Source organism: Podarcis melisellensis (genome assembly GCF_964234715.1).
Source record: "Podarcis melisellensis genome assembly, chromosome: Z".
Taxonomy (NCBI): Eukaryota; Metazoa; Chordata; class Lepidosauria; order Squamata; family Lacertidae; genus Podarcis; species Podarcis melisellensis.
The window spans coordinates 15,284,189-15,309,504 of NC_138547.1; the positions used below are offsets into that span (position 1 = coordinate 15,284,189).

At 45.5% G+C, this 25,316-nt stretch overlaps 1 protein-coding gene across 3 annotated transcripts in view; it reads left to right on the forward strand.

The window, feature by feature from the left end:
• The window catches only part of FIBCD1 (fibrinogen C domain containing 1), a 69,745-nt gene that overhangs the window by 42,717 nt on the left and 1,712 nt on the right, over positions 1–25,316 (forward strand). For all 3 annotated transcript variants that reach the window (XM_081896817.1, XM_081896816.1, XM_081896818.1), the window contains 3 exons: positions 292–428; positions 21,590–21,686; positions 24,590–24,769. In XM_081896817.1, the coding sequence (XP_081752943.1) occupies positions 292–428; positions 21,590–21,686; positions 24,590–24,769 (414 nt within the window). The remainder of the gene's footprint in view (positions 1–291; positions 429–21,589; positions 21,687–24,589; positions 24,770–25,316) is intronic.

The window sequence follows — 25,316 nt, forward strand, 5'->3', positions numbered from 1 at the left end:
AAATCAGAGAGAGAGAAACTGTATTGCAGGGGGCTGAACTAGATGGTTGTCTGGGTCCCTTCCAACTCTATAATTTTATGATTCTATGAAACAAGAGTTCTACCAGAACTCCACTTGCCCAGAGCTTAGAAGGAAAACAGAACAAAGTCTCTTTTAGTGACAGCAACCAGTTGGAATAGGCGAGAGTCCAGAGCCAAGGGCTCAAACAGTGATGTTGTAATTTAGTCTATTAATTAGACCTCTGTTGTTTCTCTTCCCCCCAACTCACTTCTGCCCCACACTTCACTGCAGGCTCTCGGCCTCGGGACTGCTTTGACATCTATGCAAGCGGACAACAAGAGGACGGTGTTTTTTCTGTCTTCCCCACTCACTACCCTGAAGGCTTCCAGGTTTACTGTGACATGACGACGGATGGCGGCGGGTGGACGGTAAGGGTCTGCTGCCTGTTTAAGTCTCTTTGACACATTGGTTTGAGTAATAGACCCCTTGGCTTAGCTGGTCAAAGCATGTGACCTTCCGTCAAGGTTGAAGCAGAGAGGCAATGATGGGGAACAGATTCTGGGAGCTTACGGAGGAGACAAGAGAAGCTGGCATCCTTTGTGGGTTGATGGGCAGGGCCTTCTGGGCATGGAGGCACTGTGGGCCTCACTGCAGCAAGAGCACAGGGCCAGTCAGTGCCAGGGCAAATGCTGAGGGTGCTTTCAGATATGGACAATTTAACAGCATCCGATCAGCACAGTTTTGGTTTAAGCTGGAAATGGGATAGCAGCTCAGCTTCCAGACTTTCAGCACCCTGTGGCTGGGACCAGGATGCTGTGCCTTTCCAGTTGTTGCTAGATGACAGCCACGTTCAAGCCATACATTTAAAGTGCAGTGATGGCACTTTAAACTGTCATGGCTTCCCCCAAGGAATTCTGGGAGCTGTAGTTCATTAAGAGTGCTGAGTTGTTTGGAAACCCCCTATCTCCCTCACAGATTGTTAAACTACTCTAGAAATTGTAGCTCTGTGAGGGGAAAAGGGAGTCTCCTAACAACTCTCAGCACCCTTAATGAACTATAGCTCCCAGAATTATTTGGAGAAGGCACAGCTGTCTCAAGTGGTATCATAATGCTTTAAATGTGTGCTGTGAATGAATGTTGCCAACAACTTCCATCAACCTGGATTGTTGGCTATGTTGGCTGGGGCCGAAGGGAGTTGGATTCCACTGTAATTAATTTCACTGGGTCTACTCTAACTAGAACTTAGTTGGATTCAACAATAACATTTTGGGGAAGACACAGATGGAATGAGATTTCGATTTTTATTTTTTTAGTAGGTAGGACTTAACGAAGAACAAACGGCATTTGCTATCACTGTACTTGGTTCTATGTTTTGGGGTTCTGAAATAATATACATAAAACAAACCTTCCCTGGCATTATCATGCTCATGTAAAATAAACTCATTTCTGGAGAGGAGCAGATGGGAAATAAATCTATACAAGAGTAAATGCAAAATATTGCGATAATGCCGACTTTATTATTAATGGAGCACACATAAAAAGCAGCATTTGTGTACTAAACTTGATGGTCTGTATGCCAGCATGGTTAGATGTTCTGTTTGTTTATCTCTAGGCATAAAATTAGTTTCTAGATTTCATTGCGGCTTGGTGTGGCAAGCAGATAGCCGAGAAGGTGGGGGCAGAGCTGTGCATGGAGAAAGACTCTCACAGTTCATTAGGAACCCACAACACTCTTATAAGCAAGACCATACCCTCAATTTGCCCATGGCTCTGTCTTGCATTTTGAGCTCAGGGGAGAAATGTGGTTTCCCAGAAAGAACAGCCCAGCCTTGGAGAGTGCTCTGGTTTATTTCCTGCGCAGCACCTGTGTGCATATGAAGGTGCTTTAGACTTGGATTCAGAGAACTGATTCCTCTGGCTCTATTTTACCAACAGCTGTACCTGGAGATTGAACATGGTTCTGTCCTTGAGGTACAGCCCTTCCCTAGAATTAAGGTCCTAATCCTCATGGTTCTGAATAAGGAGCTGATTGAAATAAAAACATAGGAAGTGATGCCTCATATCGAGTCAAAACATTGGTCCATCTACCCCAGTATTGTCTACACTGACTCTCCAAACCATCTCCAGGGTTTCAGGCAGGGGACACTCCCAACCTTACCTGGAAAATTGCATTGGGAATTCTCCATGCAAAGCACGTGCTCAACCTCTGAGCCCTTCCAAAATATGTGCCACTTGATTGTAGGTAGATCCTCTATGTGGTTTGCAAACAAACATTAAAATGAAAAAAAAATTCCTTCCAGTAGCACCTTAAAGACCAACTAAGTTAGTTCTTGGTATGAGCTTTCGTGTGCATGCACACTTCTTCAGATACACATCTGAAGATACACATCTGTATCTGAAGGAGTGTGCATGCACACAAAAGCTCATACCAAGAACTAACTTAGTTGGTCTTTAAGGTGCTACTGGAAGGAATTTTTTTTGTTTTGACTATGGCAGACCAACATGGCTACCTATCTGTAACTGAAACATTAAAATGATCATAAAAAATTGAAAACATGAATGTTAAAAAAATCAAAATACTATTAAAACCAACAGTTTAAGTTAAAACTAGATTTAAACACATCAGCTTCTACATGTCTGGACAGGATTGTTAGAACAAATATGTTTTTAGCAGGTGCAGAAAAATGCACAGCAAAGGTGCATGCCTGATGTTAATAGGCAGGGAGTTGCAAACCATGGGTGCTGCCAAACTAAAGGGTTGATTTCTTAAAAGTTCAGAACTAGATCATCAGTCCTGGATAATGAAGTAGTGGGATTTTCATTCCACTTTCAGCAAATGGCAAGAAAGCAAAACTTTCAGCTGGGCTAAAGAGTTCATCGGCAGAAGTACCCAGGAACATAACAGGGTGGCTAAGTGATATTAAGAAGTAACTGATCCACATGAAGTGGTTTCAGGGCATGTGCCCTAAGGGTGTTTGAACTTAAGACACAACAGAGTGACTGAAGGTTTATCAGTGGCTCTTAAGACGCAATTCCATCTCCTGACCTGCCATTTTCTAAAGGCAAGATGAAGTCATTGGCAGAAATTTAACAAGTTTCCCCTCTGGGAGGAGAGTCATAGATGTGACCTTCCCAGAGAGCGCTGGGGTCATCACAGCAATTCATGTCTATGGCAAAGATGCTAGATTGGGGGCTAGTTTGTGTCAACAACGCCAGCCTGGAGAAATTAATGAACGAGGCTGAAGAAATGCCAAAACAGTGAGGCAACGAGACAGGAGCAGAAAAATCACAAATCGTGACAAGAGCAGCTTCATCCGAGAACTCGAAAAGTCAGAAAGTTAGCTGAAGTAGGAGATACCTACAGACAGGCAGCTACTGAGAACTGGCTTTAAGAAGTGGTAGAAAAATCACTCTTGTCAAACAGTCAGGTTGGCACTCTTCAGATTTCAAAACGGTGTACAAGGAATACAGTCATACCTCGGGTTACAGACGCTTCAGGTTGCGTTTTTTCAGGTTATGGACTGCCGAAACCTGGAAGTACCAGAATAGGTTCCCTCGTTTCAGCGGTCGCACATGCGCAGAAGCACTGAATTGCAACCCGCGCATGCGCAGACGCACAGCTGCGGGTTGCGAGCGTGCATCCTGCACAGATCACGTCTGCAACCCGAGTGTCCACTGTACACACAGCCATGGAAGGAGCATTGCTGCTACTACCCATAATGGGCATGTTCAAATGTTAGAGGCAGCAATGTTTCTGTATACCAGTTGCTGGAAGCTACAGGAGGGGAGAGTGCTGTTGTGCTTGGGTCCTGCTTGCACACTTTCTTCCATTGAGGCACCTTGTTGGCCCCTGTGAGAAGTGGATGCTGGACTAAATGGCACATACCTAATCCAACACAGCTATTTTGATTTCTCCCTCCTTTGCTTCTGAATATCAATAACTGGGAAGCATAAGAGGGGAGAGTTGCTATTGCATCTCAGGTTCTCTTGCAGGTTTCCCAGAGGTTGGCTATTGTGAGAACAAGATGCTGGGATAGCTCGGCCTCTGGCTCTTTTTATTTTCATGCATCGTGGTGGCATATCCATAAAGGGACATTGTGTGTGTCAGCAATATCAGAGACCCGCGAGTAGCCTGCATGCAGGACCTGAACACAACAGCATTCTTCCCCCTTGTGATTCCCAGCACTCAGCATTCAGAGACATGCTGCCTCCAACAGTGGAGGTACAAGTCATTCTGGCTAATAAAGACTGATAAAATTATTCTCCATGAATTTATCTAGAGCCATCCAAGTTCGTGGCCATCACTGCCTCCTGTGGGAGTGTACCATTGCATGTAGAATTTCTTCCTTTTATCTGTCCTGAATCTTCCAGTTTCCAGAGGAAGAATTTTATCTCTGCACTTTCTCCATGCCATGCATAATTTTATAAAGTTCTCTCATGCCACCTCTAACGTCTTTCCTCTAAAAAGCCCCCAGCGCTGCAACGTTTCCTCATCAGAGAGGCACTCCATCTCCCTGATCATTTTGCTCGCCCTTTCTGAACCTTTTCCAACTCTACATATTAAATGATTGCATAGTGAAGACTGAGTGAGGGGTCATATTTTGTTTACTGGGGCCTACAGGGAAGGTGGGCAGTTAAGAAGCTGTTAGGTATCCAGGCACTGTAGACCAAAGCTAGGCTGTATCCATGCAATACAGGCCTAGGAGCTCAGGAACTATCTGCATAACAAAAGACAGAGAGGAGTCTAAAACCCTCCAATAACATTGTTAATAGCTGGCAGGCAACCAATCCCTGCTGAGATAGGCCAGTGTTGTGATTCCCTAATTGCAGCATTAAGGCAACCTATCACAGGTGGAGTTTGTGTTTCGCCTGAGCCGTCTTAAGATATATATACTGGGCCCTGTCAGTCTTGTTCCTGTTGCTACAATAAATCCCTTTGAGCTGAAATCTGGTCTTTAGGTTATGCCTGAACCCACCTACACTTCAGTAGCCATGGTGACATGACAGAGCCATCTGCATATGTCTTTCTACTGAAATCAGGGCCAGGAGACAGTGTGATGCTGGTGACAGCTTGGCAGATGTCTACAAGCATACACTACGATCACCAGGTCAGAGGCCTGATTCATGGCAGCTCCTCCAATCCAGATCTCTGACAAAACATCATGTACGATTTGCCCAGCACCCTTTTCATGAGGAAATGAGGGATGTGAATAATATCTTCTCCCTGCTCTGCTCAAGCCAATCTCGCACACATCTATTATAGACACTGGTCAGGAGCAAAAGACCTGTCGGAACAAATTGTTTGGGGACTCAATCGCAGCTCGTTAGTTAAGAGGAGAAGCAGAGGGTGTCACTTGGGACCCATCCATTTTTCTTGACTTGCAGACACAATCTCTGCCATCAACACTGTGGCTAGTGGCGATGGAAGCGTTTGGGTTGAAAATGAGAGTGGATTGTAAAATTAAGAGCTGCCAGAGAGGCAAACCATTTTATCACACCTTCTGGACCTGGTGTGTGGTAAAATCACATGGGCATGATATTACGGACAGCCAGGTTACCCCGAGGTGAGAAAATAAAGCCTGGGATAGTTTGGCTTATCTGAATAAACAACATAACATTTTTGTTTTGCTGTCTTTCCTCCTGCCAGATAGGGATAGGGATAAATTTTGTTCCCTTTGCATTTCATAGAATCATGGAATTGTAGAGTTGGAAGGCACTCTCAGGGTCATCTAGTCCAACCCCCTGCAATGCAGGAATCTCCACTAAAGCTTCTGTGATAGGTGGCCACCCAACCTCTGCTTAAAAATCTCCAAGGAAGGAGAGTCCACAACCTCCCAAGGGAGACCATTCCACTCTTGAACAGCTCCAACTACCAGGAAGTTCTTCCTGATGTTTATTCAGAATCTCCTTTCTTGTAACTTGAAACCATTGGTTCGGGTTCTGGCCTTTGGAGCAGGAGAAAACAAGCTTGTTCCATCTTCCATGTGAAAGCCCTTTAGCTTAGATATTTGAAAATGACTGTCCTATCTCCTCTAAACAACCCAACTCCCTCAACTGTTCCTCATAATGTTTGGTTTCCAGGCCACTGATCATCTTGAAAGTGACTCTGACTTAAGATCACATTCACGCCATATATTTAAAGCACTATGATACCACATTAAACAGCTTTATTTAAACCCATGCTGTTGTTTAAAACCACCATTTAAAAACTTGCCTCCTCTTTTGCTCCCCTGCCCACCAACTTCACGCAAATCCAGAATTGTGATGTGGCACTACAACTCCTCCAATGGGGGCTGCATGTTGGCAGCCTTACATTTTTATATCTGTAGGAAGACAAGTAGTCCATAAGTGCCAATAAATAAGGCAGCAAGTTGTTTGTGCAGAGTCAGCATGCTGGTGCTTTGTGAGAGGACTAAGGGAATCCCTCATCGGTCAGACTAGGCCAGGCCAAGCCAGGCCTCACCTCCGTTTCTAAGAAGGTGAAACTGGAGAAAGTCAACATAAAAAAAAAAATCCAAGTATACAAAGCTGACTTGATAATCCTGATAGTTACAGTTATATAACCTGTAGGCCCTTTGTTACCCTAGAAAATGAGGACATGAGTTAGAAAAGGCGGTTGCTTGGCAGTGAATGGCACCTTTCCAGAAAAGCAAATTACCCAGTGTCTCTTTAAGTCCATGGCTTAAGGAATCAGAGAGCTGTGTGAAGGAATGGATGATGGGGCCTAGGGAACTCCAGCTTCAGCTGAGAGCAAGAATTAGGTCCTTATGGATGAGGGGAGAGGGCTGCAGTTTTGTGTCCCAAAGAGGGACAGTCCCTGTTGGTGACCAGCTGTATTGTTTGCCTATCAGAGCTTCTCTCTGTGTTTAACAGTTACTTAAATACCAGAAATTCCTCTCTCTACTGGAGGGGGAAATTACCGGTATGCATGTTCACATTTTGCCTGCAATTGTTGAACACCCTGATGCTCTTTTAAAAACAAAAAATGGTGAGAAACTGAACCCAGATCCTCAGGAACATGTAGCAAGAGCAATTCTGTGAGGGAAACGAAATGGGATCCTATGAGCAGATAGTGATTGGCGATGTAGTTCTTAAAAGCTTTAAAGCTATTTTCTTAATATATATTTTTTAAGGTGGGAAACCTGAGTTTCACTAAGGCAATTCTGTGAGGTAAATGAGGTGAGCCCAAATGAGCAGACATCAGTGTGTGAGGGAGCAATTGAAAGGTGGGTTTTGAAGGCTCTGGAGCTCTTCAAGAAAAATTAAAAGGAAGGAAACTTACGCATGAGGATGTCAGTTTTTGTTTTTCTCGCTTTCTCATTTTCCCAACCGCCCTGCTGCCAAGTTTGGATTTTCCCCAAAACATAAATTTTTATGTGCACACACAGCTAGCTAGCTATTAAAAATAGCTATTTATTTATTTAACATTCATTTATTTATATGTATATTTGTACATTTATTTATTTGTACCTTCATTTGAATCCACACACATTACAATAAAATGCACTTGGGTGTGCTATATCCACGACTACTCTCCACACATTTATGCACACTTTACCCTATTATATGCATTTTTGTACACAATATTTGGCCAGAGAAGTGTGTTGCAAAATTTAACTGTGGATGCTGATCAATAACTGTGTTTATTTGTTGTATTTCTGTCCCACATTCTTTTCCAAGGATCTCAAAGCGGCATACATGGTTCTCCCCCCTCCTTATTTAATCCCCACAACAACCCTGTGAGGTAGGTTAGGCTGAGAGACTGGCCCGGGGTCACTCAAATGAGCTTCATTGGCCAAGTGGGGATTCAAACCTGGGTCCTAGGCCCTAATCTGCCACTTTAACCACTACATCACACTGGCTCACATATTGCAAATTAGGTAGGCGGATCTTTAAATTTGAACCAAATACAATTACTCCAGTAGCCCTGCTTGTGGAACTGCTCTGATAAATGTGTGGCTATTTTCTCTTTTTTAACCCATGCTTACTCCAGGACAGTCAAATCAATTTGTCTGAACCAGATCAGGATATAAACAGGTTGTGTCTCTCACACTGTGTCAACATGCTCCCCACTCCACAGTTTCTGAAAGCCTACTGGGAGCCAGGACGTAGGTTAAATTGCTCATGCTGCTCTATAAATCCCTTTGGATGAGATCATATAATTTCTTCATCTATAGCTCAGGTTGCCAGCGAAGCCCATGACATGCTGAGGAAGGAGATTCACGCAGCTTCTTGAGGGCTTGCTGGTTTCCTCCTCTGACAAATAAACTGAGCACAAATTGGATGCAAGCATTGTATGGATTCAAAGAATGGCACAAGCCATATAAATCCACATTGCGCCACATGCAAAAAGGAGCACCTGAGATTCAATCTGTGTGACCACAGTAACTCAGGAGTAGAGCAGGTCCTGGGTTCAATCCCCAACATTGTATTGTATTTTAAATATTCTGTTGGGAGCCGCCCAGAGTGGCTGGGGAAATCCAGCCAGGTGGACAGGGTATAAATAAATTTATTATTATTATTATTATTATTATTATTATTATTATTATTAACATTTCCAGCTAGGGCTGTCCGAAACCCTGGAGAGCTGTGGCCAGTGAGTGCAGACAACAGCACTCCTGATGGACCTGTGTTCTTATTTAATTCAGCCTTTTATTCAGAACCATGAGGACTAGCATCTTACTTTATTTTTAGGGGACAGGTGGTAGCTTAGTAGTAAAGCATCTGCTTTACATGCAGAAGGTCTCAAGCTTAATCCCCAGTGGCATCTCCAGGTAGGCCAGGGGAAAGATTCATGTCTGCATTCCTGGTGAGTTGCTGCCAGTCCGCCCATACAGGACTGAGTTCATTGGTCTCACTCGGTATAAAGCAACTTCAGATGTTTTTAGACTTTCCCCTTCTGACAAAAGATATGATGCTAAAGAGGAATTGGTTTTCTGATGCACTTGTAATTAGCGAAGGCAGCCATTTCCCCCCTGCCACATGCTTTTTCAAATTAAATGACAATGTCTCCCAAGAAACCTTAAAATAACTCTCCTGTTGATGCTTCACTCTAAAGTAATTAGTACTTATTTCCAGCTGACTACTACACCGCTAACAACAGCAAAACAGTGTATTGCCCCAAAGTAGAAACATAAAGACCCTCTTGCCATATCTGATCAGTTAAGGAAAACCTGGCAAACCTGTCCTAATTATAAAACTTACATATTGTTACCGGTCACCCCAACCTCTACTGAGTGGCAGCAAGAGATTTCAAGGTTCTTGGAAATTAACCAGGGTTTGAATTTACTTGGGAAAAATCAGGCACAACGGAGACTGCAGTGTCTTAGAAATATGGTTTATTCCTGAGAGAAGAGAGAGAGAGAGAGAGAGAGAGAGAGAGAGAGAGAGAGAGAGAGAGAGAGAGAGAGAGAGAGAGAGAGAGAGAGATCCCAAGAGGGGCTGTCCTTCCAAGCAGCGCAGCACTGGATTTAGAGGCACCATAAGCCCCATCCCCGCGTCTCTCTGTTAGTGGCCTGCTCCAGCCCAGCCCTTTAGTTTGCTGCCCTTCAGTCCCTGCATAGAGTTCTGCCCACTTCCTGCTCCTTCTTCCCAGAAACCCCTGCTCCCAGATCATCACTTGTAAAAAGACACCCTCCCTTCCTGTGGTGACATCACCTCCCTTGTTACCCTGGCAACTTCCTTCTGTGACTGGCAGAGCCTTCTGCCTGGTTGATGACTTCCATTGAGGGCTGACAGCTGGCTATCAGCGCCATCATTTCTTCAATGACCCACCCCCAGCAAGGCATTACCAAGCTGGCTTCATGAAGAAGTTTGCTGATGTTACTCCCAGCTCTTGCTAAATTCAGGAATTTATGATTTTGCTCAGATTCTGCCACTCCACTGAATGTAGAGACTATGGGGAGTCTGCCACCCCCCCATAACAATACTGTATAATAAAAATGCAATACATAATAATCAAGAAAGCAAATTTATTAAGCCGTGTTGGGCCTTATTCTTACATTTCTGGAATGCCAGTGTAAATGATTATATATTTTCCCCCTTTAATTTATTCACAACACTATAGAATTTTTGTTGTTTGTTCTATTATCCCTTCCAGTGCTATTTTTCAAGAAAAAAGAGGTGCGGGAACTCACTATGAACACCTCCCTTGTTCTCTTATAATGGCAGTATTGCCCACTTGAGAGATGCTGGAACAATTCTGGCGAGTTCTGGCTGGAAAACCCCCCCTGATCTCTTCCCCTCCTTATACACTTCCTTTTTTCTTTCCCCTTTATATTTCATTCTTTTCCTTCTTAGGAAACAAGAATGTTTCATATATAATAGTTTTGACAATGAATTGTAATAACATAACTGTAATAAAATCATTAAAATTAAATGGCAACCTCATCCCTGTTTCCCTCTCACTGCTATCTGGGTTGGAGAAAAAGAGTTGAAGGAGAAAAGGATGGAGTCACTCATGAAAAGGTTAAGAAAGGCCACCTTTCTCCGTACCTTCTCACAGCTTCAAAAGTGCTCCAAGGACTGAAACAGCGACTTCTCAAAGGGCAGTGGGAGATGATAACTCCAATACTTATGTGCCTATTTAAAGCCAGCCCAGTCAGCAGGATCCTCTCAGCTTTGAGGAGAAAATAGTTTTAACATCAAGGCAACATGCTGGCAGCAAAATGCCTCAACAAGTCTGTCAGCATGCTAGACATGTCATGGCTAAATCCAGACCTTGAGCATCAGATGGACCACGCAGGGCAAAGATGCGAAAGAAGGCCCAGATAAATGCATTTCGGGGCTTCAGACTTATGGTAGGACAAGCTGCAAATTATGCTCCATTTTGGTCTCGATGGCACTCAAGCCAAGGTCTGTTCCATCTCATTTGGTCCTGTTGTGAGCATTGTGTGTGAACTTCTTACATAAATTACACACTTTTGCAAAAACCCATCTCCTCTCCATCTTTTAGAACTCTGCTTGCCTTCTGCTGCATTGTTGCTTCCTAGTCTTCCTTGGTCATAGCAATATCAAATAGTTCATTGCCAAAATTGTTCCCACCTATAATCATAAATATCCTATTTCAAATCCCTGCATTGGTTTGCTGTCCTCTTCTATATCCTGCAGAAACTCTTTGTCCACACCTTTGGAGCATTCCACAATAGCCTTCACTTATCCCATTGTTCTTCTTCTTCATCATCATCAAATTTATTTCCTGCCCTTCTCTGGCAGGGTCCCAGTGTGTTTGACCATAGAATCATAGAATTGTAGAGTTGGAAGAGATCCAAAGGATAATCTAGTCCAACCTTTGCAATGCAGGGATCACAGCTAAAGAATCATTGACAGATGACCATCCAATCTCTGTTTGGATACCTCCAATGAAGGAGAGCCACCAATGTCCAACAGCACTTACTGTCAGAAACTCCTTTGTAATGTTTAATCAGAATCTCCTTTCATAGGATTTTAATCCTTTGGTTCAGGTCCTACCCTCTGGAGCATCAGAAAACAAGCTTGCTCAGTTTTCCATGTGACAACCCTTCAGATCTTCTTTTCTCCATGCTAAACATACCCAGCTCCTTCAGCTGTTCCTCGTAAGGCTTGGTTCCCAGCCCCCTGATCATCTTGGTTGCCCTCCATTGCATATACTCCAGCTTGTCAACATCCTCCGCAATACCAGCACCATTTTCCTAGATGTAAAGCACTGGTTAAATGTGTGGCACTTGCTGTAACAACTTCATGGTGAGTACCAGCACCTTTTTGCTGCTGCATCATAGAGTTGATTCATGTTAAGCTTGTGGTCTACCAAGACCCTTAAATCCTTTTCACATGTACTGCTAGTAAGCCAGGTGTCACCCATCTTATATTTGTGCAGCTGCTTCTTCCTGCCTAAGTGCAGAACCTTACATTAGTCCCTTTTGAAATTCATTTTTTTAGCTTCTTCATCTGAAGTCTTTAAACATAGGTTGGATAGTCGTCTGTCAGGGATTATTTAGCTGTGATTCCTGCATTGCAGTGGGCTGCACTAGATGACCCTTGAGTCCTCCTTCCAATTCTGCAATTCTATGATTCTACAATATGCTCCTCAGATGATCAATTCCAATCCAGCTCTCTCAGTCCCAATATGGACTTTTGAGGATAGCCAGAACCTCATAAGTGAAGGAGAGAGAATTTTCTTATTATTCAAGAAATCAAGGTAGGCTTCTGACAGAACCTCTTACACATCACTAACATGTTAAGACAAACTTAGGTTTTGCTCCTTTGACCCTCTGAGTCAATTCTGTTTGACTGCACTGTCATGACACCTTTTCTTCCTTCCTTCCTTCCTTCCTTCCTTCCTTCCTTCCTTCCTTCCTTCCTTCCTTCCTTCCTTCCTTCCTTTCTTCCTTTTTCAGAAGTGACACTAGTGTTTACCGTATTTTTCGCACCATAGGACGCACCGGACCATAGGGCGCACCCAGTTTTTTGGGGGGGAAATAAAGGGGAAAAAATTATTTCCCCCCCCCAGGCGCGGGGCTGGGGCGGGGGAAGCTCGAGCTTCCCCCGACCCCAGCCCCCAAACAGGCAGCTCTCCGCAAGCAGCGGGAGCGCTCCCGCTGCTTGCGGAGAGGTCCGCGAAGCCTGGACGCGCTGAGCTCAGCGCGCCCAGGCTTCGGCATGCAGGCACCTCTCCGCAAGCAGCGGGAGCGTTCCCGCTGCTTGCGGAGAGGTCCGCGAAGCCTGGACGCGCTGAGCTCAGCGCGCCCAGGCTTCGGCATGCAGGCACCTCTCCGCAAGCAGCAGCGGGAGCGTTCCCGCTGCTTGCGGAGAGGTCCGCGAAGCCTGGATGCGCTGAGCTCAGCACGCCCAGGCTTCGGCACGCAGGCACCTCTCCGCAAGCAGCGGGAGCGTTCCCGCTGCTTGCGGAGAGGTGCGCGAAGCCTGGACGCGCTGAGCTCAGCGCGCCCAGGCTTCGGCACGCAGGCACCTCTCCGCAAGCAGCAGCGGGAGCGTTCCCGCTGCTTGCGGAGAGGTCCGCGAAGCCTGGATGCGCTGAGCTCAGCGCGCCCAGGCTTCGGCACGCAGGCACCTCTCCGCAAGCAGCGGGAGCGTTCCCGCTGGTTGCGGAGAGGTCCGCGAAGCCTGGACGCGCTGAGCTCAGCGCGCCCAGGCTTCGGCACGCAGGCACCTCTCCGCAAGCAGCGGGAGCGTTCCCGCTGCTTGCGGAGAGGTCCGCGAAGCCTGGACGCGCTGAGCTCAGCGCGCCCAGGCTTCGGCACGCAGGCACCTCTCCGCAAGCAGCGGGAGCGTTCCCGCTGCTTGCGGAGAGGTCCGCGAAGCCTGGACGCGCTGAGCTCAGCGCGCCCAGGCTTCGGCACGCAGGCACCTCTCCGCAAGCAGCGGGAGCGTTCCCGCTGGTTGCGGAGAGGTCCGCGAAGCCTGGACGCGCTGAGCTCAGCGCGCCCAGGCTTCGGCATGCAGGCACCTCTCCGCAAGCAGCAGCGGGAGCGTTCCCGCTGCTTGCGGAGAGGTCCGCTGCTTGCGGAGAGGTCCGCGAAGCCTGGACGCGCTGAGCTCAGCGCGCCCAGGCTTCGGCATGCAGGCAACTCTCCGCAAGCAGTGGGAGCCCAGCGCTGGGCTCCCGCTGCTTGCGGAGAGGTGTGCGAAGCCTGGAGAGCTGAGGGGTCGGTGCGCACCGACCCCTCTCACTCTCCAGGCTTCAGCGAAAGCCTGCATTCGCACCATAGGACGCACACACATTTCCCCTTCATTTTTGGAGGGGAAAAAGTGCGTCCTATGGTGCGAAAAATACGGTAACTAGTGGGTTGCAATATCCCCCCAGACATGGCCATTTATGTTTCCTGTTTTGGTTTTGACTTGTATTTTTACCCCAACTCTTGTTTCAATGATACTCTAAAAGCTCTAGTTACTGGTCAAAAAACTTACACAATTCACCTGCAGCTTGAAAGCCAAGTGAAAAGAGAAGGGGAGATGTGTAACAACAAAAAAATATGTACAGAACGTTCATGATTCTTTGAGGCTCTGAAATAGCTACTCGCCTGCAGCGAGTGAGAATTGCCCCCAGGCAGCAAAGCAGGGAAGAGAGTTAGTTCTATTTACCTCGTATGTTAAGCCCATCAGTACATTGAACTTGACAAACATTGGCATATGGACTGACTGGTTAATATTTACTGGTGCAAAAGAGAGAAAATGAGAATTCCTGGATGCCAAGATCCAAGTTTGAGGCCCATACTCTTTGTTGAGAGAACCCCAGCAGAGTTTTAAAGTCTCAAAATATGTAGTAAAGGATGTAGTAAAGGATTGTTAAACTTTTAAAACATGCCCTTCCAAGTGAGGTGTTCACTGAGAGTTCCAGCACCTCTTTTTCTAGGATAATAGCACTGGATACAACCCAATTAATCTAGTAAGAAAAAGCAAGAACAGGCTTTTTCAAATGTTCCACAAAAAAGTTGCTGCATACCTGTTGCATAGAATCTAACAGTGAGAAAACCATCTTCTTTCACCTGAATCTGGAATGTCCCCAACACGTGCGCCCTCAACTGCTTTGGCAGAATTGACACTGCTAAGGTTGCCACATAATACCCATTCCACATCCGTTACAACTCAGTGAATTAGTGTGGCAGCACCTGCACTTTGGAACTTCCTGCCTATTGAGATCAAGCAGGTGCCTTCACTGTACACACCAGCTAAAAACATCCCTGTTTAGACAAGCCTAGCCAGATGCTTAGAATGTTGAGGTGATTTTCATCTGTTTTAGTATTTTAACTTTTGTATGGGTGTGATGCTTTTATTGATTTTTCTGTTTTATCTTTTGTAGAGCAGACTGAGGCTTTTTTATATTAAAAAAAAACCATAAACCAAACAAGCAGTGTATAAATGTTATGAAATAAACAAATAAGTAACTTCTGGGGTGAGGATGTACAGTACCCAGATCAGCTTTCCGCAAAATTAAAAACAGAAGAACTTGGCTGCTGGATCAGAACAAAGGCCCGTATGTCATGCCAAACAGGTGTCCCAATTGTAAACCCGCAAGCAGGACCTGAGCACAAGAGCAATCTCCCCTGCTTAGGTTTCCAGCAACTTTTATTCAGAAGCATTACCACCTCCAGCCACAGAGGCGGAGCTACAGTCATCATGGTTATTAATCTTTGATAGCCATGTCTAATCCTCTTTTAAAGTCATCCAAGTTGGTGGCCATCGCTGCCTGCTATGGGAGTAAGTTCCATAGTGTACCAATGTGCTGTGTGGAAAAATTCTTTTCTTTTATCCTTCCTCAATCAGCTGTCCATAAATTCTAGTGCTGTGAGAGAGCCTGAAAAATGTTTCTCTCTCTCTCTCTCTCTCTACTTGCTGGGAGGATGCTGGGAGCTGAAGTGGTCCAGCAACATCTGGGGACTGAAGGCTGAAGGACACTGCTCTGTTTTGAAGGGCTGTAAAGTTAACAGACCCAAAGAGGGGATATCAGGAGGGGGCCTTTGTGGTTGTCCATCAATGGTGAGCACCTGGAAGGCAGAGAGGCCACCTGGTCACAGCCTTCTTCATTAGGGTGAAATACAGTCTATTTCAATTATAGCAATTACCGTATGTCTAAATCTGGACCTATGCATATAAAAGAGCAGATGCACAGTATATGAATATATGTGCACCTCTTTTGCAGTGACGCATAAGTGACAGTCCTTTATTCCAGTGAAGTTAATGCAGTATCAAAGCAATACACTCTCGAGTGGTCCCTGGTTATTAAAACTGTTGCTGTCACCCTCTGGATGATTTGTGGGCAGTGTGTGTGGGGGGGGCATTGAGGCCAATTGCTTGAATGCTCAAATGGACTGTAAGTACCTTCAGAAAGGTCACAACTGATCACTTCCGGGGCGGAGGGGAGAGGAAACCAACACATGTAAATTTTGGGGTTGAATCAGGAGAGAAGTAAGCCCTGTAGTCAGGATTCCTGTAGTCTGCCTACAATAAGTACAGTACTATTGCCAACCGCCTTGTGGCTTCAACCAGGTGCAACGCTAAACAAAAACAAGTTGCAGTGATCTTGGGTGCTTGCATCCTCCCACCGCCTGGCCCAGCTTGCAAGAATTTCAAAAGCTTTGTGTCCATTTTGTACCACTGACTGGTTGCTGTGATGCCTGAACATGGATAATCTGTAGTTAATCTTAATGATGGTTTGTATGAACAAGATGACTTCAAACTGTGGTTTACAAGGTTGTTGTTTTTTGACAAACCATAGTTAAGACTAACCACTGTTATGGTTAGTTTGGGATGGCATGCTAAAGTGTGTTCAATTTAAAACAGAAAATTCCAATCTCCTCTTTGTGGCCATGCCGGGGGAGGGCAGACGTGAACCTGTGTGTAAAGCCATCTTTTATGAAGAAAATGATATTGGAATCTGATACCCTAGTAGTATTCAGCCACCATTCCCCAGATTTACCCAGCACAGCCTGTCTCTGAACTGCCTAAGGAGCCATTGGTTTTTCAATCATAGCTTGGCAGCCTTACCAAACAACATCAATTTCTTTTCTGACCCTGGAATAGAACACTTGAGTATTGAGTTCTTGACCCTTGTCTTTGAAGCTATGAATGCTTTCCCTTTGTGATCCAGCAATAAAACTAAGTCCTCAGGGATACAGACCCAACCGCAACACCTTAGCTATTAGCGAAACGTCACAGCCCCTTTTCCTCCTGATGGTTGTGTTAATCTGCTTGGGCTGTGACCAGACATATTTGGTTCCTGTTAGACCTTCTTATATGACGTACTGATGGCAAGATTAAAAGGGATGGCAAATTCCCCTGATTTCAGATTCAGGTTTCTAGCCCACATGGCTACAGAGAAATCAGCTCTGGGGGAGGAAAAATAACAAGTCATATTGAGGGGCAAAGGAACTGCGGCTGTGGCATTGTGCACCACTTCGGGGTCCATGCGTGGCTGTCTCTGCACCTCCACAAAGGGGGATAATCAGCAAAGAGGCATTTATCACCAAAGCTGTTCGGGCCACTAATCTCTCAAGGCATTTGTGTAATCAGGCCTTTACATGGACGGTTGCGGAGAGGAGAATGAGAGCGAGGGAGAGCTCTCTGCTAATGCAACTCAAGCCCCTCCAAACCCTCCTCCATCAGTGCCGTGGACAACTGGCCTACTTTGCAGCCTGAGGTCAAAGCAGCTTAATGAAGGAGCTTGCATTATCTCCTGCTCCCATAACCTTCCCTCCTTCCCCATGCCCCACTGATGTGGGAGCCAAGAAAAGCTCTCCATTAGCAATCAGCTTTGGGCCCCTTTCCAGCAAAAGTGTCCTTCAGCCGTCAAACTGTTCAGGCCCAAAGCCCCTTTCAAAGGGGCTTAGCGAAGGCAGCTTCTGAAGCGCTCAATGCAGGGATAAAAATTAAGGGTTCTAATTCTAGAAGGTAAGTACTGCTTGGATCAGAGGCGAGCCTGACGAGTGAGCATCATGTCACAGCCTACAAACTAGGGCTTGCAAAGTTGGTCGGAGCTGTGGCGGAGCATCTAATGGAGGGCTCGGCAATTCTTCCAGCCTCAAGGACCATGTTTCCTTCTAAGCAGCCTTCTGGGGGCCACAGAAAAGGACTGCGCAGGCCACAAGCAAATGTTGCTGGAACGAGTGTTAATTTACTTTCTGCAGTGCTCCTGATGCTCTCTGCACACTGTGCGACTGAACCAATCATGCCCCCCCTAAATCTTCTGGAGCTCTCTACATGCAAATGGTGCACTGAGCTATCTCCTTCCCCTAGCCACAATAAACAAGATTCTAGTCCTCAATGTTCTGAAAAATCACGCAGCACATAGTTCAACTATGGAGCTTGCTCCTACAAGAGGCACTGATGGCCATCAACTTAGATGCTTTTAAAAGAGGGTTAGACAAGATCATGGAGGGGAGGGCTGTTGATAGCTGTTAGCTATTATGGATATGTTCTGCCTACATAGTTGGAGACAGCAAAGCTTTCTGAATACAAGTTGCTGGAAACTTAAGGAGGGGAGGGTGCTGCTTTTGTGATCGGATTCTGATTGTCAGTTTCCCATAGGCATCTGGTTGGCCACTGTGAGGACAGGATGCTGGACTAGATGGACCACTGGCCTGATCCTGCGAGGATCTTCTTATGTTCTTAAGTATTGATTGAATTAAGTAGGAACACATGAAGCTGTCTGCTACTGAGTCAGGCCATTCATCCATCAAGTTTAGTATAGTCCACAGTGACTGGCAACAGCTTTCCAGGATTTCAGGAAAGGGACATTCCTAGCCCCATCTGAGGATGCAGAGGATGGACCCAGAGACCTTTTTGTACAAAGCATGTGCTCCCCCACTGAAGTACAGCCCTTGCAAAAGAAAAGAAAAATCCTGTTGTTGTTTTCCCCACCTTAAAAAAATAAATACATCCATCCATGTTTTCCTGTTTGTCCAGGTTAGCACACAACCCCAGACTAAGACTGTGGGGAGCCCAGTTCCTGGCTGCCCCTTAACAATGTTCCATTGTGATGCAACAGAAACACATCAGGATTTTGAAGCATATGCTGGCCGCGGTGGTGCTCAACCTCCAGATACTGCAATAATGTAATCATGGGCAGTTTATGCAGCATGAAATTGCCCGAATCTGTTCAGGAAGAATCATCCATAGCAAAAGGGTTTGGTGGTGGGGGATGTTTGTGCAGCTCATGGGAAGAAAACAGGAGAGGGAGGACATCAGTCAGAGATAATTCTTCCCCTCCCCCTCCACACACACTTCCACAGAACACTACAACTCCCTATCACCCAATGCAATTGACTGTAAATATTTCACACACTTGCAAAACTAACTACAGAAATGGTGGCGATCCCTGGCTTAGGTGGGTTTTTTTGTTTTGTTTTGTTTTTAAATAGAGGCTTGGACAAATGTACAGAGAGTAAGCTGTTTGCTTCTTGGTTTAGAAACTGAGTCCAGCACAGAATGCAGTAATGGGTGGAATGAGAATGAGTGAACCTCCCAACTTCCCTTGATGCCAGTTGGATTCCCCCACTGCTGGTTTTAAGCTTAAAAAGCCTTGTACTGTTTGGGATCCCTATACCCAAAATACTGCCTTTCCACGTATTTATTTATTTGTTCCATAAAATTTATAACTGCTTGACTGTAAACAAAATAAAATGGGGGAGGGGGAGGGGACGAAATCTCAAAGCAGGTTAAGGAACAACCATAATACTTTCGAAGGGTGAGAATAACAATAGACTGAAAACGGATTAAAACCCACATCAACTTTCTAAGCATCTGGACATCTTTGTCTAAACAAAAATGTTTTTAGTCAGTGCTAAAAAAAATACAATGAAGCCAGCTGCCTGATACGAATAGGCAGGGAGTTGCTGTCACACTACTTAAAAATGCAGGGTGGGTATTATGTGGCACCTGTAAGAGCGCCAGTTCTGCCGAATGAAATGGTCAAATGGGCATAAATGAGGTAAGACCATCTGCAGGTAAATTGGTCCCAAGTTGTTAAGGGCTTTATATAATAATAACACACTGAACTTGGCCTGGTAGCAAAACAGCAGCCAGTGCAGATCTCTGAGCTCAGGTGTGATATGCTGACAATGTCTCAGTCCTGTCAGCAACCTGACTGCAGCATTCTGCACTAACTCCATCTTTTGGATCAATGCAAGGGAAGCCCCACATAGAACACATGGCAGTAATCCAGTCTTGAAGTAACACATATGAAGAAGAAGAGCTGCTGCCAGTCAGTGTAGACAGTTCTAAGATAGATGGACCATTGACCTGACTCTCGGTATAAGCAGCTTTCAATGTGCCTATGAAACTAGCTTAGTTTATGGAGGTAAAGTTCACGTCTGCCTGCTTTTACATCTGGCACCAGGAAGGTTGCCCATAATATGCGGCCCTCCAGCAGAAAAGGGTTCCCTGCCACTGTTGGAAATAATATCCCAGTTCCAACCCTCCAACCATTATTAGCCTGAGGGTTATGGTGGCATATTGGCATCACCAGTGGAAATAGGGTTACCATCACCAGAATGATGCTTTAAAGTAAATGGATGTGCCATTGTACTTGTATGGGCAACTTTGAAAGGCCTTTTAGGTCACGGCTGAAAATCCAGTGATCTGAGAACTCAGCTGTTCTGAAAGTAAACTTTCCTTTTGGTGCCCTTCCAGTCAAAATGTGCCCCTGCTTCATTAAATCAGGGGATGGACGCTTAATTAATGGTGAGTAGCAGACACAGGAGGTATTTTCTTGATTCTCCCGCCAATAGATCAAAGTTTAATTAAGCAAGAAAAGTACCAAAAGGAGGACATTTTACTTGGCTAATTTGAGAACCACAGCAGAAGGGGGTATGGCGAACCGGTAAATGCACAGTTCGTTATTGCTTAATCTTTAATCAAAACTCTTGTTGCCCAGAAATGAAAACCAGCTTGAAATGTTCACGTTCACCATTATATAGGGTTTGCCTATAAGACGCCGTGGTTCAAATGCAACACATCAGGGCTTCCCTATCACTTGGCACACCATTCACAAATAGCAGACCGTGGGCACCAGAAGGGAGGTCATGTACCCAACAGCAAGTTTAGTGAGTTATAAAAAAACTGAATCATAAGATAACACATGGCTAAGGGGAGATCTGCTGGCAATCCAAAATCAGAATACAATTCAGTAGTTCTTCATGCAGAGGATAGTTAAAAAATGGGACTCACTCCCATAGGATGGCTTTAAAAGAGGATTAGAAAAATGCATCGAGGAGAGGGCTGTGCTACTACCTGCAATGGCTATGCTCAATCTCCACGGGTTGCAGGCATGCTTCTGAAGACTAGATGCAGGAGACCCCAGGAGGGGAGAGGGCGCTTGTGCTCAATTCCTGCTTGCTTGTTTCCTACAGGCATCTGAGTGGCCATTGTGAAAAGAGTAGACTGGACTAGAAAGGCCACTGGACTAATCCAGGAGGGATCATCTTATATTCTTATGTCTGCTTTGCACATTACTTTAAAAACAACAACCCTACAACAGTGTTGGGAAACCTCAGTCCCAGGGACCAAGTGCATCCCTGGAGAGCTCTTGATACAACCTTTGGGACTCCGGTCAGGCTTTACCTCCTCCTCAGCCATTCCTTCTTTCTATAGGCTCCATACTACCTATGCTTTGTATCCTTCTTGAGTGCTTTTGCCTGGCTGGAATGTGCCCTTGATCTCTGCTCATGCCCCTTGCCTCCCTCCCAGCCTGGCTTGCGGCCCCCAGGAGGTTGCCCAGGAGAGAATGCGGCCCTTGGGCTGGAAGAAAGTTCCCTGGGTGATAGCCTAGAATGAGAAAATTAATAGCCGCCATATCTGTAACATAACATTTCTGGTTTCAGTGTCAACCTCCCTATTAATCCTGACAGGAAGCCTCTTCAGAGTCCCTTTCGCTGAACCACTCCAACATAATTAGCCAATTTAACGGGGTTTTTAGTTTGCATCTCGACTCTTTCATCTGATAAAGCGGCACCATCGCTCTTCAAACTGGACTGTGAATGGGGGAGGCAGAGACAAAGCTGACGGAGGCTCGCCCCCGCCTCCCCCCCAGTGAACACACACACACACTTTCTCTCACTCGTTCTTATTAATCCTGCACTCATTTCTCCCACTACAGGTCTTCCAGCGGCGTGAGGATGGCTCCGTGAATTTCTTCCGTGGGTGGGAAGCTTACAGGGATGGATTTGGGAAACTGACTGGAGAACACTGGCTTGGTATGTGCATCTTGGTCTTTATTATCACAGCTTTGGGGAAGAGGCAGAGAGGTGGCTTTATTTATTTTTATCCCACCATTTGCAGCAAGTTGCTCAATGTGGTGCACATGATTCTCCTCCTCCTTTTCATCCTATCCTCACAACAACCCTGTAAGGTAGGTTATAGGCTGAGAGGCATTGACTGGCCCCACCCCTTGAGCTTCATGGCCAAGTGGGGGCATTTGAACCCAGGTCTCCCAGGTCCTAGTCCTCATTTAATCCCCACAATAACCCTGTGAGGTTGGTTAGGCAGAGAGGCAGTGACTGGCTCACCCAAGATGGCGGTCCTCATTGCCTCCTGTGGGAGTGAGTTCCATAGTTTAACTATGCATAGAGAAGGACTTTATTTTATCTGTCCCAAACCTTCCATCATTCAGCTTCACTTGATACCCATGAGTTCCAGTGTTATGAGAAAGGAAGAAATGTCCACTCTCTCCAGGTCATGCATAATTTTGCAAACTTCTATTATGTTGCCTCCTACTGCTTTTTTCTCAAAAGTCCCAAATGCTCTAAGCACCTGTTCACTTTGGAATTTCCCTGTTATGCCAGCCTTGACCCATTCCTAGATAAGCTGCACACCAGCGAGCAGAAACCTCTGAATCAAAACTGTTGGGGTTTGCAAGGAAAGCTGCTGTTGGCTGTTGTGTCATGTTGTGGAGATGATTTCTACCCAAGGAGCCTGCAGCCTGCAAGTATAACTTAAACTACTGGTAATTAAAGAGAACACCAGGTGCGATGGAGGAGAGGTTTGAAAAAGGGAGAGGAGTCATCACTCACGGCGAATGACAACTTTCCCCAAATCACCTCTTAATTGAGAAATGATCAGCAGGACTCCTTCTCCCCACTCAGCACCCACCTCTGGAGAGGTGCTTTTGCAAGTCCTAATTGATAGGCAGCAAAATCCCATCTCTCAGCCTCTGAAGGCCCACACTAGAAGCTGCATGAAGCAGAGGCTGAGAAGGTTTGGACTGGGAAGTGGGACTAAGTTGTGGATAAAGCACATGACACAACAGCTAACAGTAGCTTTTCTTGTTGTGTTGGCTGGGTCCTTAATATCCCATAGCCTCTTCCACCCCCACTTCCAATTGGTGCATGACATGGAGGAATTGGGTAGTTTTTCTCCCTCTCTCATAACACTGGAACTTGTGGACATGCAATGAAGCTGAGTGTTGGGAGATTCAGGACAGATCAAAGAAAGGACTTCTTCACTTCCTCACACTGGATGCAGTGATGACCACCAGCTTGTATGGATTTGAAAGAGGAGTGGACAAATTCATGGAGGAGAAGGCTATCAATAGCTACTCATCATAATGGCTATGTTCTGCCTCCACAGTCAGAGACAGTAATACCAGTTTCTGAATACCACTTGTTTGGGACCACAGGAGGGGAATGTGCTGCTCTTATGCTCGAATCCTGCCTGTGGGTTTCCCAATGGGGCACCTGGCTGTTTACTGTGAAAACAGGATGCTGGACTAGATGGGCCATTGGCCAGATCCAGCAGGGCTTTTCTTATGTTCGTACATCCTTAGAATCATGGTATTGTAGAGTTGGACGGGACCCCAAGCGCCACCTAGTCCAACCCCCTGCAATGCAGGAATCTTAGCTAAAGCATCCATGACAGGTGGACATCCAATCTCTGCTTAAAAACCTCCAATGAAGGAGAGCCCACCACTTTTTAAGGAAGTCGGTTCCACAGTCGGACAGCTCTTACCACCAGAAAGTTCTTTCTGACGTTGTGTCAGAATCTCCGTACTTGTAACTTAAGGGTAACTACCCAGTGCAGAATCTTGAATCTCTAATATCTGCACACCACACATTTTAAAAGGAAAAGGTAAAGGAACCCTGACAGTTAAGTCCAGTCGCGGACAACTCTGGGTTTGAGGCATTCATCTCGCTCTATAGGCCGAGGGAGCCGGCGTTTGTCCACAGACAGTTTTTGTGGGTCATGTGGCCAGCATGACTAAGCCGCTTCTGACGAAACCAGAGCAGCACACAGAAACACCATTTACCTTCCCGCCAGAGCTGTACCTATTGATCTATTTGCACTTTGACGTGCTTTCGACCTGCTAGGTTGGCAGGAGCTGGGACCCAGCAACAGGAGCTCACCCCGTCGTGGGGATTCGAACCGCCAGACTTCTGATTGGCAAGCCCTACGCTCAGTGGTTTAGACCACAGCGCCACCCGCATCCAATCACACATTAAGGCAGGTCTGATTTTTAATATTTTTGGTAGCCTTAAGAAAGCTGCTTTCTGAAAAGGCTGTACCTTCTAAGAAGAACATAGCAAATTATGTATTTCATAAAATGCATATGGTACCTCTGGATACGCACACCTCCGGCTGTGTATCCTTCAGGATGTGAACACAGCAAACCCGGAAGTACTTTTCCAGCTTTCACCACACGTGCATACGCAGAAGCAGTCCCTCTGGTTGTGGAAACCTCAGGATCTGACCAGAGCTCCGGAATGGATCCTGTCCGCAATCCTGCTTGATTGCAAAAAAACCCAAAGATATCAAACTCTCAAAATGGTATACAAATAAATAAAACAATGAATTTGCCAGTAAAAAAGTACAAAACAGCTATTTAAAAGTCTTCAAAATACAATTAAAATTAAGAAGTTTAAACTGAGATTAAAACATGTCAGCATTCTACATGTCTGGATAGGCTTGCTTAAACAAAAAAAAAAAATGTTTATAGCTGGTGCTGAAATGAGGTGCAAAGGCACCTGTCTGATGTCAATAGGCAAGCAGTTCCAAAGTTTGTATTTCCTCGTTTATAAAATGCAGTGTCTGACAAACAGTCATGTATGTATTTATGGACACATCCATGTCCCATATATAAACTGATTTGAAACTCATTTAACAGGGTTGAAGAGGATCCATGCCTTGACCACGCAAGCCAGCTATGAGCTGCGCATTGACCTAGAGGACTTTGATAATGGCACAGCTTATGCACATTATGGAACATTTTCGGTGGGTTTGTTCTCTGTCGACCCTGAGGAAGATGGCTATCCAGTTACTATTGCTGACTATTCTGGGACAGCAGGTAGGTTTGCCTGGTGCCTAGGGCAGAGGGGATATGCGTGAGAGGGGAAACAGATACGCATGTGCAGTGGATATTTGTGCACTGGGGATGTGTGTTTGTGAATAGCTGTGGAAGTTTGGGGTATATACCTCTTTGTGGATCACCAGGAAAAAAGGAAGGTAGGAAGGAAGGCCATTTGCTCTGTGCTCAAAATACCGTGCATTATATCCAGAACAGCACCGGTGCTAATAGCATTGGAGCAATCGGGCCTGTCAGAACGGCAAATTTCCACTTCAAAACAGCTGCTCAGAATTGAAACTTCAGGTCAGAAATTGACATTTCACCCTGACAGAAAGAACATTTAGGTCGGAACGTCCAATTTGCAAGGAAGAATTTAGCTCTCAGCTGTCAGGGACTAACTCAGAAAGCAAATATTTATAGTTTTATTGACGTAAAACAAAACAAAATTTTATTTCAACTGAATTGCAAACCCCTTTCTAAAATGTAGAGCTACAGTTTTGTTCATTCGTTTAGCCTCACCAAAAACTGCACCTTTAGTTTTTCAGCC